Below are 14,176 nucleotides of genomic sequence, written 5' to 3' on the forward strand. Positions count from 1 at the left end.
GGACGCAGAAGTCTGCTATGTCAGAAACAGTGCAGAAGTACCTGTGCATATCCTACCAACTTCAGCATGTACTTCCAGCCAGCTGAGGGAGCCTGTTATTCAGACAGTATCAGGTAGAAGAAACTGAGATAAGCTGTTCATTTCACTTATGAGAAGAACTGGAAAGCTGCTTTGATAACTGTTTTTTTTAACCAGGAAAATATTAGAAAATGAAAGTGAGATCACAAGGTTGTAGATTGCTCTTGTGTGTTTGTTCTTTTTTGAAAGAGGAGAAAAAAAATAATGAAGAAACTTGGCAAAATTTTAATTGGTTCAGTTCAGTTCACTGTTGTGGTTTATACTCAACCATGTAAACAGAATAATACTAACATTTAACATCAGCTTATATTTCTAAAGCTGTTGATCTTTGCCGTTTCACGTTAAATTTTGTATACTATGTCTGGATGTTATAAAATATATCCTTATACATATTCTAATAAATATATCCTAATAAAGAATATTTGTTGCTGAATATAAAACTAGAATTAATATTGTTTTGAGTAAATATTTAGGTAAGTATTGGTTGTGTTTACTGAACTATTTGCGCTGGAGGCATCCATGGTTTGGCACGATTCCGAAGTCTAAGAAGCCCAGTAACTTTATTCTGCTGGAAATTGATAATACTTTTACAGGCTCTTGCTTGGAAACTGCAAAGATCAGTCAGGTTATCGTATTAGTTGAACGTAAAGGTGTTTGGACTGCAGGGAGTAGTTACCGTTTATTGAAGGAAACGATCTTTTACACGTGGGAGAGAATTGAGCTGCTGAGAGGAAAAAATTAGAAACGTGCAGAGAGCCATGGAACTGTAGATGCTGCAATTTGTCAGCTGTTTCTGCTATAACATGAAAATTATTAGATGCCTGCTTTTAGGTTCTGGAAGGCAATGTTAGTAATGGTTGTGGAAGCAGTGGCTCGCTCTCTTGAGATTCTGCCATAAATAAATGCAAATACTACTTTCTTTGCAGGGTGAAAATAAATATAAATGGAGAGTGTTTAAAACAAAAATAAACTTTGGAACTATTGAAACAGAAATTGCTTTAATTGCATTGACTAGTTAACAAAATTCATGCCTGTCAGAGTTCTTTATAGTGTTTTCTATAAGGGACTCGATTTCTAGGTTAGTTTAACTGTGGCTTGAAAAATTGACCCGGTTCATGTGACATTTTAGAATTTCCAACTACAAATCTGAAATGTTTCTATGTATGCAAGCCCCTAACTGTGATTTTTCAAAATCAATTGCTATCATTTTTTGGTTCCATTTCTGATTTTTTTTAAAAATTATTTATTGCAGGAAGATATAGAGGCAGAGTCTACTTTTTCATTAAATATGAGCTTCAGCAGTAAACGAACAAAATTTAAAATTACTACATCAATGCAGAAAGACACACCACAGGCAAGTACTCTTTGATGTTTCTAAATTTATCAGGTTAAGAAGGTTATTTTTCTATATCAAATTTATTGTGTTTTGGTGTAAGCGGATATTAGAGTTCCTGTTTAAGATTTACATCACTGTAAAGGGATTGTCTAAGTTTAAAGCTTGAGAACTGTATGTTTCTTAACATATAGGCAGGAGAAAGTCGAATAGGGAATAAGAAAGTAGAAGAAAAAGCTAAAAGAAGAACTATTCCTTTTGTACCAAATAGGATTGACATTTAGCTTTTCTTACCTAATGAGACTTCTGTTGGTGGTGTTTATGAAAGCAACTTATTCCAGGAACAGCAAAACCAATTAACTGTTTTCCTATAGTTTTGTGTCTTTTGGCAACTAAAATTAACTCCAATATTGATAATCCGTGTTCCTTCTGTACCTCGTAAGACACAGGGTTCTGTACGCATGTGCTGCCAAACTCAATACAGTATAGTAAATTCTGCCTGCCTGTCTCTTTAGCAAAAGTGCTGAGTTTGGATGTGTCTCTTCTACCTTCTTGCTGACTTTCCTGAAACCTGGTATTCTTCATTTATGGAAGTACTTTGCCTGGAATTGAACTTCACCTAGATTTATGTTATTAATTGATAACATTTAATAAAATATAAGTACAGATTCAAGGTACTTTTATGAAGTGATTATTGATCTTACAGTATTTTAAGCATTACTGTTCTTCCGCAGGAGATGGAACAGACCAGAAGTGCTGTAGATGAAGACAGAAAAATGTATCTTCAAGCTGCTATAGTCCGTATCATGAAAGCACGTAAAGTGTTGCGACATAATGCTCTTATTCAGGAGGTAAGTTAAAATTGTCTCCTGAAGCATGATTTGATGAAGATCTTAAGCGTAGTTGGGTAAAACATCCTACTGTGAAACTCTGCCGTATCAAAACTAATACCTCAGTGAAATTAGGGACAATTTCATTGGAATCTACTTTGAACTGTGGTTTTGGAGCACTTGGTTCCTCAGTCATGTTCATGTGTCTAAGCATTAAAGCAGCTGGCGGATGTGCTGGCCAAACCCCTTTCCATCATCTTCCAACAGTCCTGGAAGACTGGGGAAGTCCCACTGGACTGGAGGCTGGCTGATGTTGTGCCCATCTACAAGAAGGGTCACAGGGAGGATCCAGGGAACTACAAGCCTGTCAGTCTGACCTCAGTGCCAGGGAAAGTCATGGAGCAGGTGATCTTGAGTGCTATCGTGAAGCACATGCAAGAGAACTGGGTGATCAGGCCCAGTCAACAGGGGTTCACAAAAGGCAGGTCTTGCCAAACTAACCTGATTGCCTTCTATGACAAAGTGACTCGGCTGCTGGATGAGGGAAAGGCTGTGGATGTGGTCTTCCTGGACTTCAGTAAAGCCTTTGACACAGTTTCTCACAGCATTCTGCTTGAGAAACTGTCAGCCTCTGGCCTGGACAGGCGCACACTCTCCTGGGTGGAAAACTGGTTGGCTGGCCGGGCCCAGAGAGTGGTGGGAAATGGTGTGAAATCCAGCTGGAGGCCAGTGACAAGTGGGGTTCCCCAGGGCTCAGTGCTGGGTCCAGCCTGGTTCAATGCCTTCATCAATGACTTGGATGAAGGCATCGAGTGCACCCTTAGCAGGTTTGCGGACGACCCTAAGCTGGGTGGAAGTGTTGATCTGCTGGAGGGTAGGGAGGCTCTGCAAAGGGATCTGAACAGGCTGGACCGCTGGGCTGAGTCCAATGGCATGAGGTTTAACAAGGCCAAATGCCAGGTCCTGCACTTGGGGCACAACAACCCTGTGCAGTGCTACAGACTAGGAGAAGTCTGTCTAGAAAGCTGCCTGGAGGAGAAGGACCTGGGGGTGTTGGTTGACAGCCGACTGAATATGAGCCAGCAGTGTGCCCAGGTGGCCAAGAAGGCCAATGGCATCTTGGCTTGTATCAGAAACGGCGTGACCAGCAGGTCCAGGGAGGTTATTCTCCCTCTGTACTCGGCACTGGTGAGACCGCTCCTCGAATCCTGTGTTCAGTTCTGGGCCCCTCACCACAAGAAGTATGTTGAGGCTCTGGAGCGAGTCCAGAGAAGAGCAACAAAGCTGGTGAAGGGGCTGGAGAACAGGTCTTATGAGGAGCGGTTGAGAGAGCTGGGATTGTTTAGCCTGGAGAAGAGGAGGCTGAGGGGAGACCTCATTGCTCTCTGTAACTACCCGAAAGGAGGTTGTAGAGAGGAGGGTGCTGGCCTCTTCTCCCAAGTGACAGGGGACAGGACAAGAGGGAATGGCCTCAAGCTCCGCCAGGGGAGGTTTAGGCTGGACATTAGGAAAAAATTTTTCACAGAAGGGGTCATTGGGCACTGGCACAGGCTGCCCAGGGAGGTGGTTGATTCACCTTCCCTGGAGGTGTTTAAGGCATGGGTGGATGAGGTGCCGAGGGGCATGGTTTAGTGTTTGATAGGAATGGTTGGACTCGATGATCTGGTGGGTCTCTTCCAACCTGGTGATTCTATGATTCTATGATTCATTAAGTGCCTTTGTGCTTGCTCCTTCCTGTTGTCTGGTTCTAGGCTGACGGATGTTGTATCCTGTAAGATTCATTGTCAGAGCTATAGGTTCAGTTGTAAAGCTGAGTGTGGATTTCCTAGGTATGGAATTTCCACAGAAGCACCTACCCAATTTTGAGCTCTAAGCATGATTTTATTCTAATTCATGGCTTGAATTTTAAAAGTTGTTCAAGTATGCAGACGTGCAGTTCTTAAGCTCCCTGCCCCATTAAGCAGTACAGCTGTATAGGCTTTTTAGTCTCTAGATTAATCATCTGTGAACTGTCAAAGACTGGTTGGGTGGAAGTGCGATTTCTTTCTCCCACTTTCACATCTGTACTAGCTGCCTTCCTATAACTGTATTTCTTACTCCGACCTAACCTTTTCTCCTACCAACCGGTTCCCAGTTTTAGTTCTCTCAGTCTTCCAAGGCATTCATTCATTAGGCTAATTCATTCGTCTGTTATCTGAGACTTGCTGGATAGCCTCACAGCAGACTAGTGGGAGAGGAAATAAAGATTCCTGCTTTATTTGACCATTTTGAGCATGGGGGTGGAGATCCATTCAGTCATTTTGAGATCTGCTGTGTGCCTGGTGCCGTGTATGGGAGTATACAGTTTACCACACTCAACCACTTAATTTTTTTATCCTTAAAAAAATAAGCAGCTACAGAGAGTGTGTAAACCGAGAACTTGCAATGTGAGATGTCTTAGAGGTTTCGGATACTGAAGTAGTGCTTGTACACAAATACTCTAAAAGCAAGCTTAATTTAAGAAATTTGGCTTTGAATGTCTAAAAGATGAGGTAGTGTAGGTTGTGATTGTTCTCAAAATCTTTGGCTGTTTTATTTCCTGTTAAGTCATCGATGCAATTATGATGAAATACTGTAAGAATTTACACTTGAAACTAGAAAATGGTAGGTGAGCCCCACTTCATCTCTGAAAATACTTTTTGCTCCCTACTCTCAAATTCTTAGAAAAAAATTTTTGAAATGTACTTTTCTTGAGACTAGTTTATAAGGATGGAATAGATGAAAAATTTTTATGTTTTGGAAACAAATTTCCTTTCTGGTTATGTCTTCCTTTGTTTAACTCAGGAGGCATCTGACATGCCTCTGCTGTGCTTTGCTCTTATAGTACAGTGTGTTAACATCAGTGGCATTTTCACATTTTGCAAGTATGGTGGCTATTTTGATTGTTACTCTACTAAGTAGAGAGTAAAGTTGGTGCTCCATTTATCTATCACCAGCCACAGTAATGTTTTTTTTTACCTTAGTTTTTATCTAAATTTATGACATTTTTGAAAATCATATCCTTTATCATTTATTCTGTAGGTGTCCATTTTGAATACTACTTATGACCTGGGTGGATTAGAGCAATTACAACTGAAAGTTAGGCTTCTAAATAGTGAATATCTATGCTGCCTTACATTGTGGGGACCTTCTTAAGCAATAAGGTGAAGCAGTACAAAAATCCATTAGGGTTAATTTTCTCTTCTTCTTTGCACTCTGAATTAATTTGTGCTGATCTCCATGCTGTCTCAGCCAAACTCTTGCTGGGACCTGAGCCAGATGATTGATAATCTTAGGTGTCTTCTCTACAATCTATGATATAGATGTGCTTTTCAGCATTTCAGAAATTATTGCCAGGTTTTAGAGCAAATTGTGAGGAGACAGATTATTGTATACTTAATGCTTAAACGTAAAGATGAAAAACTGATGTTAAGTAGAAATTGTACCTAGTTATGTCTGCATTGAGCTCAGTAACTTGTTTTCCTTCACATTTTATGATTAAGACCAAACTGCCCAGGGGTTCCAAGTTGAACAGCTTTCTCTCTAGACTGACCTGTATTAAAAAATTAATAACCATTCCTTCTTTTAGGCCTGTGGGGTATGCATAACTAAATTCTTAACTGTCCAGCTTCCTTTTTTCCCCTGCTAACCTTGTACTAAGACTTATTATACTGTCAAGAGCTTTTTTTATTTCTCAAAACATTAATTTGTGATATTGTTGCTAATTATGGTGATATATATGCTTAGTTCTTATTCATAATATTTCTAGCCTAACTTCTTGAGGAGTAAGAATGAATCTTTTGAAAGGAAATTTGTTTACTGTGAATGGTTAATATTTTCTCACCTCTTTAATATTTTTTTCTGAGCTATAAGAGCAGGGATTATACGTATGATTGAAAGACTCCTAGCCTTAATATAGTTAGCTCTGATTCTAATGGTTAACTGCAGCACTGTATGTTTCATTTAGGGAGAGGCGTCCAAGAAAATACTCAAGGCCCATGTATTTCTGCAAGTGGTCTTTGCTCAATTGTTAATTGTGTTAGACGTGCCCTGATAGTTTTACTTTTAGCTGCATGTTGCAGTCACTTGCAGGACGAGTTAGCTTTATGCTTAAACTGAATAAGGTCAGTGGGAGCAGTCAAGGGGAAAAAGTCAGTGCAGTTTTTCCTAGAAAAGGCTTTATTCTGACCATCTGGTATGTCTCTTATTTGTATTACCTTTGGTAAAACAAAACAAAAAACCCTACCAATACTTGAAGTAGGATGATGACTATCAGTTGGAGCCTAGGGCTGAAGTTTAGTTGAAATCTGAGCAGATTTGTTAGCTTGTTAGCAGCAAGTTTCTTCTCTTTTGTACTGTTGTGCAATGTAGCAGACCCTTGGCTGCTAGCCTAACAAAACTCACTCTTTGAAGCTTTTTGTTTGCTTTGCTGAGTGAGTTCTACCTGGTGTGAGTTCTGTTGGCTCACAGAGGGCTCCAGCAAGCTCTAGAGCTGGGACAAAGCCAGCCATGAAAAGCTGTAAAGAAAATGGGAATCCAGCTGAAATAAAAACCAGTTTCTGTACAGAACAAATGAGAAGCTATGGGAAAAATTGTTGACCTCACTTACCATTGCTAGAAAGTAGACAGGAGAAAGTAATAGTAATTTTCTTTGCTACAGGTTGGCCATGAGTAAAATAGAAAAAATTTTCCAGGTTAATAGATATGCATGTTCTGTTACTACGTACCATTTCCTCTTTACAAGAGAATGGGCAAAACTGAGAGCTATTAAGAGACTTCTGAAGTCTTGCCTGCAGCTGCAGCTTCTTCAACAATGCATATATAGATTTGTCTTTGCAACAAACAATTTTTACTGTGTGTATTAAAAAGTTCAAGCATAGCCAGATGGAACTTGCCGTGTCGTAGGGCTGTCTTCAGTGACTGAAGAGAGGTTCGTCCTGATTGTCTCAAGTTGTATAGGAAAGGTGGTGAGTTGTAGGTGGACTCATTTACACCTTCCAGGCAGCTGAGTAGTTGGAGCTTCTGCCAGGACCAGGTAAATAGCACTACATGGGCTGGAACTTAGACAAAACAAAACAAATCCAGCTCACATTTCATATCTTGGCGGCTGCAACAGCAATCAAGTAGCGTAATTATACTAAAGAATTACTAATTGGGCTGTGTCTTTAGTGATGAAAAGTGTCATCAAGGGCTTTTCAGCAATTTTCCTGAAAAAGTGGTGTTGAGAATGTGAGTGTTTATTGCAGTAGCATCTCTAAGGATAGGTTGTGTTTTTTATGTATTTAAATGGCTATTAAAGAATTAATAAGGTCGTCTTTATAGTTAGTTTTTTTTTTATTTGCTATGTGCCTGTTCACGTGTCTTCTAAACATGTCCTTTTAATGTCATAAAGAAAACACAAATCTTTATTAAATCATAGAATCACGGAATTGTTTAGCTTGGAAAAGACATTTAAGATTATAAAGTCCAACCTAACTTAACACTGCCAAGTCCACCACTAAACCATGCCCCTAAGCATCACATCTGCATGTATTTTACATACCTCCAGGGACTCAGCCACTTCCTGGGCAGCCTGTTCCAATGCTTGATAACCCTTTCAGTGAAGTTATTTTTCCTAATATCCGGTCTAAGGCTCCCCTGGCACTTCCTGAGGCCATTTTCTCTTTTCCTATTGCACGTTGCCTGGGAAAAGAGACCAAAACCCACTTTGCTACAACCTTCTTTGGGGTAGTTGTAGAGGGTGATAAAGTCTCCCCTTCTCCTCGTCCCCAGCAGAACAGCCCCATTTCCCTAGGCTTCTCCTCATAAGACTTGTGCTCCAGAGCCTTGAACAGTGTCGTTGCCCTTGTCTAAACAGGCTCCAGCAGCTCAATGTCTTTCTTGTAGTGAAGGGCCCAAAACAACACAGTATTCAAGGTGTGGCCTCACCGGTGCTGAGTAGAAGGGGATGATCACTTCTCTAAGCTGTGCTAGCCACACTGTTTTTGATGCAAACCAGGATGCTGCTGGCCTTCTTGGCTGCTTGGGCACGCTGCTGGCTCATGTTCACCCAGCTGTCGATCAACAGCCTTTTCTTCTAGGCGGCTTTGCAACCATTCATCCTCAAGCCTATAGCTTTGCTTGGGTATGTTGTGACCCAAGCACTGGACCCAGCACTTGGCCTTGTTGAAGCTCATACAGTTGGCCTGGGCTTGTCAGTCCAGTCTGTCCAGATCCCTCTGTAGAGCCTTACTTTCTACAAGCAGATCACCACTCCCACGCAGCTTGGTGTAATCTGCAAATTTACTGAGGATGCACTTAATCCCCTTGTCAATGAAAATGTCTTCTCTGTCTTTTTATGATAACAAAAGTGGTGATGGGTGAGAAGAAATTGCGTTCAGCTTTAGAGGTACTTTTGAAAAATACTGTCAAGTGAAATTTAAACATTCATAATTGTATAAACTATTATGAAAATTAAGATTAACACATTTTTCAGGTGTTTAATTATCAAGTAAGACTGAAGTAACTCAACCAAATTTTGGGAGTCCATAAAATAAATATTCCAGAACAATGAAAGTACATAAACAGAAGTAAAAGGAACCTCGTCCAGGAAGAGAAGTCAATTGGCAGAGCCAGCATGGAAAGGCACATTTTACACATGGCACATAGAAAGGCAATTTTACAAAATTTTCAGTTTGCTTAAATTGTGGTGATAATCAAGTGAAGAAATGTGTTAATATTAAATTAATTTTTAACCTGAATATTAATCTTCATCTATACTATGACAAATAAAGCAAGCAAAAAGACTGAGACATCTGGTTTGTATGCAGGGAGACTAAACAATGAGCTGAGCAGTCAGTTTAAGTGTCCTGACACTAATGTGTAGATGCTCTGTTGGTAGTTATATACATTCCAGGTTTATTTAGTCCTGTCTTGGAAAGAAAAATATACTGAATTTGTCTTAAAGGCTTTAGTGAATGTTTCTATAGCATTTATAAATGTTGTAAATAAAAATAACACAAAAAACATTTTGGTCTTTTGCAGGTAATTAGCCAATCAAGAGCTAGGTTTAACCCAAGTATCAGCATGATTAAGAAGTGTATTGAAGTCCTGATAGACAAACAGTACATAGAGCGAAGCCAAGCCTCTGCAGACGAATACAGTTACGTAGCATGATGTTGCTATCCTGCAGGTATGATTGTAAGGAGATCATTGCTGTCACTGTTTGGTGTGTTCCTGTGGGAAGAGGCAGGCCTGTGCCTCCATAATTGGTCACTTGGCAGCCCCTGTTTTTCTGCTGTTTACAACATCACCAGTGCCATGTCATGAGCGTTAATGAAAATGCCTATAGATATTTCAAGCTCATGTCATTATGACATTTCTTAAAACTTTACTAAAAGAATGAGTGAAGTATTGCTGAAATGTGGAAAATTGGTTGGGTACCATGCTTTTATTTTTCCCTCCCCTTTCACGTTTGCAGTTGATGTTTTTTAATGTATCTTAAGACAAAGTAAAAAAAAAAGCCTAAATATTGTAATATGACAGATAACCTAATAATTGTATCTACATTGAAATGTAAAAAAAAAAATAATGATCATGATACTGCTGCTTGTCAAATAAAAAAATAAAGTTATATAATGTGTCTTGAATGATTGTACAAATGGATATAGCATTAACGTTTGCAAATATTATTCAGACCTGGAAGAGTAAAAATTATGTTGTGTGTTTGGGTTTTGGATAACCTCAGGAACAGATCTGACGTAAGAACTAATTTATATAAAGCTGAATAGCAGGTATGTTATGTTTGATGTGATTACAAAAAAATATTTATGGTGAGGTGCGCATTTTGTTTTTTTGAGATTAGGCTAACTTACATTCTTAGTGCCTCAAGGCCTACTCTGTCTCTCTTCATCTCACGCTGTAGGAATATCTTACAAGAGAAAATAAACAGATACTTGAGGGGATTTAACCAGTGTAGTTCATACTTAGTAATGATTATTATGAACATCAAAGATATAATTGAGTGACTTGTGAAACCACCCTATTAATGGGAAAGAATATAGCAGACTGGTAATTGAAAAATGTTTTCTCTCATGCATTAGGTAGAAGCACTACTTGGATGTGTGCCTATGTTTGTTTCTGCATAAATCTAGAGTGGGTATTTTTCTTGTTTCCCCTCCTAACTCATATGGTTGTATTTATAGTATTTTGTTTTCCTCTGCCACAATTAGATTTCTAGCTATTTGGGCAGGACAAGAAATCCATGGGCTATTTCATGTCCTGCCTTGTTCGTCAGGGATGGCATGGTGACTATTCACTCTCACGTAAGCCTAGTTTTAAAAGCTACTAACTTCACCACTGGAAATTTGCAGTTTTAAGAGCATTAAGCGTATGAGCACACTGAATGCCTGCTGCAGAAAAGAGCTTTGTCACGGCTACATCTGCAGTTATCAACAGGCTAAATATTAATTAACTTTAAAAGTTCTATTTTGCCAAAGTTTATTTGTGTGCATATAAAAATATCTATGTAGATATATATTATTTGCAGTATTTTTTTAGGTTGTGTGATGTTTCATCACCTACTGAAAGTCTGCAGATGGAGAATTGATTTTAAAGGAAAGAAACCTTTTTGAGGAGAGCTTTTTCCTTTTTTCTTTTTCTAGTTCTCCACTGTATGGAAGGCTTCTCTCTGACACTTATTTTTGTTGTTTCTTCTTTCTTAAGTGACATTGCATTCAGATGTCATCTGGAGGGTGTAGTAAACATTGTATAGCTAGCTAGGAAATGCATCAAGAAGCTGTAATATGTTTTCCTTATGTGGATTTTACTAAGGGTGAATAAAGGGCAATAAACAATGAAGGGCACTAAACACTTATATATTTATGGTATTTTATCCCACTGCACTAAGATCTAGATTTTTAAAAATGGATTTATGTCTTAAAGAAGTGGGTTTTTTAACTGATTGTAATACGGTGCAGTAAGTCTTTGTCTCAAGTGGTAGTTCAAAGCTGTATATGTATGTTGGGAGACAGCACGCATGCTCGTGGAGTCCCTAAGTGTAGTAAATAGGAGATACATTAGTGTGGAGTAACTTTTAATCTATTTCAATATGAAGCGTTTCTGTGCTTTATAAAAAGTAAGTAATTTCTTCTTACAATAAAAAATAGAATAGAGGGAATATTCTGTGATACAACAGAAAAAAGATTGCCTGACTGAATGATCAGATCCTTTCTCCAGAAAACAAACTAACAGTGACACCAAAGCTTCTGGTAACAAATGTGTTTTATCTTGTAAATTGTGTATGAATCAACAGATTTTGAGCTTGTTTCTTCATAAAAGGGTTAATAAAAGCTTTATTTAAATATAGATTGGAGTAGCAAAATTTTAAGACTGAGTTTGAAAAAACTTTTAACAAATTTATTTTCAGAATCACTTCATAGTCAAAACAAAACCTTTACTCCTCTAGCCCAAACGTGTACGGTTTTAGCATTACCTTATCTCTGAATTTTTGCATACCCATAACATCAAAAGTAACATTTTGTTTTTTAGATAAGCATGATGCTGAGTTGAGACATGTTTAGTGTGTTAAAAACATACATATATTTCAGCACAGTTGGCATCCCCAGACAATGTCTTTCATAATTATACATAAACTTAATCTTTTCAGTGCCTCTTGGGAAACATGGCTATAGCTGGGAAACATTTTTGAGTTCTACTTTAACTCAACTAAGGAAAAAAATACAGCAAGGATTCAGCCCTCTGTAGCTGGCTGAGCGCACTGAAGTCATTGCTGGCACACAGTGATGCTGCTTATAGTGTAGTGCTATAACCTGGCAACTCAACACAGCTGGCAAGTGTCATTTCAAAATACAAAGTGCTAATGGCTGTTAACAGGAGAGGCAAATCATGAGAAGAGAAGACAGGACATACAAAAATGCCATGCATTTTTCACTAGAAGAAATTGATATGATTGTACAGATTTGGGTTTTTTTTGTCTTAAGCCTGGTAACGTGTATGGCCTGCTGGTTTATTTGGAACCATAATGATTTCATACATCTCATACATTTCTAACATCAAAATGCATTTTAACTCTACTATTGAGTGTTGTTGGTAATTCTGTTGCTGACTGAAAATGTATTTCTGTGGTGCTTTAATTTGTCTTCAGATTGATTATCTTATTCCAGGAAAGAAAAATGCATGTCTGTCCTTCAGTGTGTTCAGACATACACTAAAGTTGGAGCTATGAAGGGTTCTTAAGTCACCATAACATGAGAAACAGTTTTCAAAATGAGAGTATAATTACTTTTTAAGAAACCTTTTAGTAAGTACGTTCTAAGTAAGGAGCAGAGTATGGAAATTGGTTGAAGTAGAAATGCATTTTGTAAGCTGATATCTTTTAGCCATGCTTATAACGTTGTTTCTTATCCTTAAAAAAGATAATTTTAAAAGCAAGTCTTAGAACATAGTCTTGGTTCTTGAGCAGAATAAATTCTTTGTACCCTAGGACAGAATGTTAGGACCATCCATGCTTTACAGATAAAGTAAGTACCTAGAATTAATTAAGGTGTTATGATTTATGAAAACATGTTCTCCAGAAGCAATTGTTCTTGCACTGAGTATTTTCTTTTATTACAAATGTGAATTTTTTTGCTTATGGTAAGTTGTACAGTACTTTCTAGCTGATAATAAAACAGTGTTTTGCAAGATGTCAGGCAAGAGGAGAGAAAGGATCAAAACATCATCTGGGTATAATAATTTAAAAAGAATGCAAGACTTTGCTAAACTCAAGTATATGTGTGTGTAGTTTTAAAGAAGGAGGGTGGACAAATAATGATAGTAAAAGTAACCAAATACCTGTAGCTTGGGTGTGCATTTCTTATTGCCTCCATTCTGTGGAATTTACAATTGCATAAATAAGGGAATAAAATAACAGCCAACAGAAGGAAGGAGGTAGATGTGGAGGCAGACTAGTTGACCTCCCTTTTAGAAGTACTGGAGTTTGTTTTGTGTTCTTTATCTTTGAATAGTTTAACCGTGCATGTGTTAATTAACAAGATTTCTGTTTAGTTCTGTATTGATGATTACTTGTCACATGTTTGAGGAAAGAGTGTGCTAGAGTAGTCAAAGAAGCAATGCATTTGGCATAGCTGTGTGTTGATGCTGGTGCCATCAACTGGCCCAGGAGCATGCAGCACAAGGCTTGAAAGCTTAAGTAGTCTCCCCAGTAAGTCCAGCCTTGCATGTGCATCAGAGAAGGAAAGGACTGCTTTAAGCCTGAGAAGCAGTATGAAGCAAGTCAAAAGGTACTGTATGTCTCTTCTAAAACAGTGTTAGTAGTTTAGGGAATTTTGCCACTGTTCATTTTTACACCCTCTTTATGACCCTTGTGACTAAAAGCTATCGATGGTGATTTAAGCAAAACTGAAATCCTTACCTGTTTGATTGCTTCAATTGGAGTAACAAACAGCTTGCATTAACACCATAATAAATTCTTCCTGCAGAGCTGGGAAAAGTAATGAGTGTGTGCATTACCAGCCTATGACATTATCAAGTAAAAACTTCACACTTAAATCACTGGTAAACTTGCTGTGTATGAATCCTTTCTAGAGATTTTGGACTAGCCAGAAGTCTTTGGTATTTCACAGTGAGGGCTATACTAACTTTATTTGTCCTTCCTTCCACTGATAAATAAAATCATACACTGATGCTTCTATAAATATTGCTCCCCTAATCTTCTCTAATTTAGTGTTATGTACTAGGAACAGAAAGTCACGTATTCTGGGACTACAGAATGTAAAGTGGGATGTAGCATTTCCCAATGTCTGTGTAGCCAAGGCATCAATTCTTACTTACCCAACCAAATGTTTAATTTATTCATGTTTACAGGGATAATGGATCAATAAGACTGTTTGGTGTGTTTTCATCTGAAGAGGCCTTG

General features: G+C 38.3%; 1 protein-coding gene across 3 annotated transcripts in view; it reads left to right on the top strand.

The window, feature by feature from the left end:
• Nucleotides 1-9,887, top strand: part of CUL2 (cullin 2) — a 51,791-nt gene extending 41,904 nt beyond the window's left edge. For all 3 annotated transcript variants that reach the window (XM_069859343.1, XM_069859342.1, XM_069859344.1), the window contains 3 exons: nt 1,331-1,432; nt 2,146-2,262; nt 9,283-9,887. In XM_069859343.1, coding sequence (XP_069715444.1) covers nt 1,331-1,432; nt 2,146-2,262; nt 9,283-9,414 — 351 coding nt within the window. In that variant the 3' untranslated portion in view covers nt 9,415-9,887. The remainder of the gene's footprint in view (nt 1-1,330; nt 1,433-2,145; nt 2,263-9,282) is intronic.
• Nucleotides 9,888-14,176: the final 4,289 nt, after the last annotated feature.

Source organism: Phaenicophaeus curvirostris, chromosome 6 (assembly GCF_032191515.1).
Source record: "Phaenicophaeus curvirostris isolate KB17595 chromosome 6, BPBGC_Pcur_1.0, whole genome shotgun sequence".
NCBI classification, from domain to species: domain Eukaryota; kingdom Metazoa; phylum Chordata; class Aves; order Cuculiformes; family Cuculidae; genus Phaenicophaeus; species Phaenicophaeus curvirostris.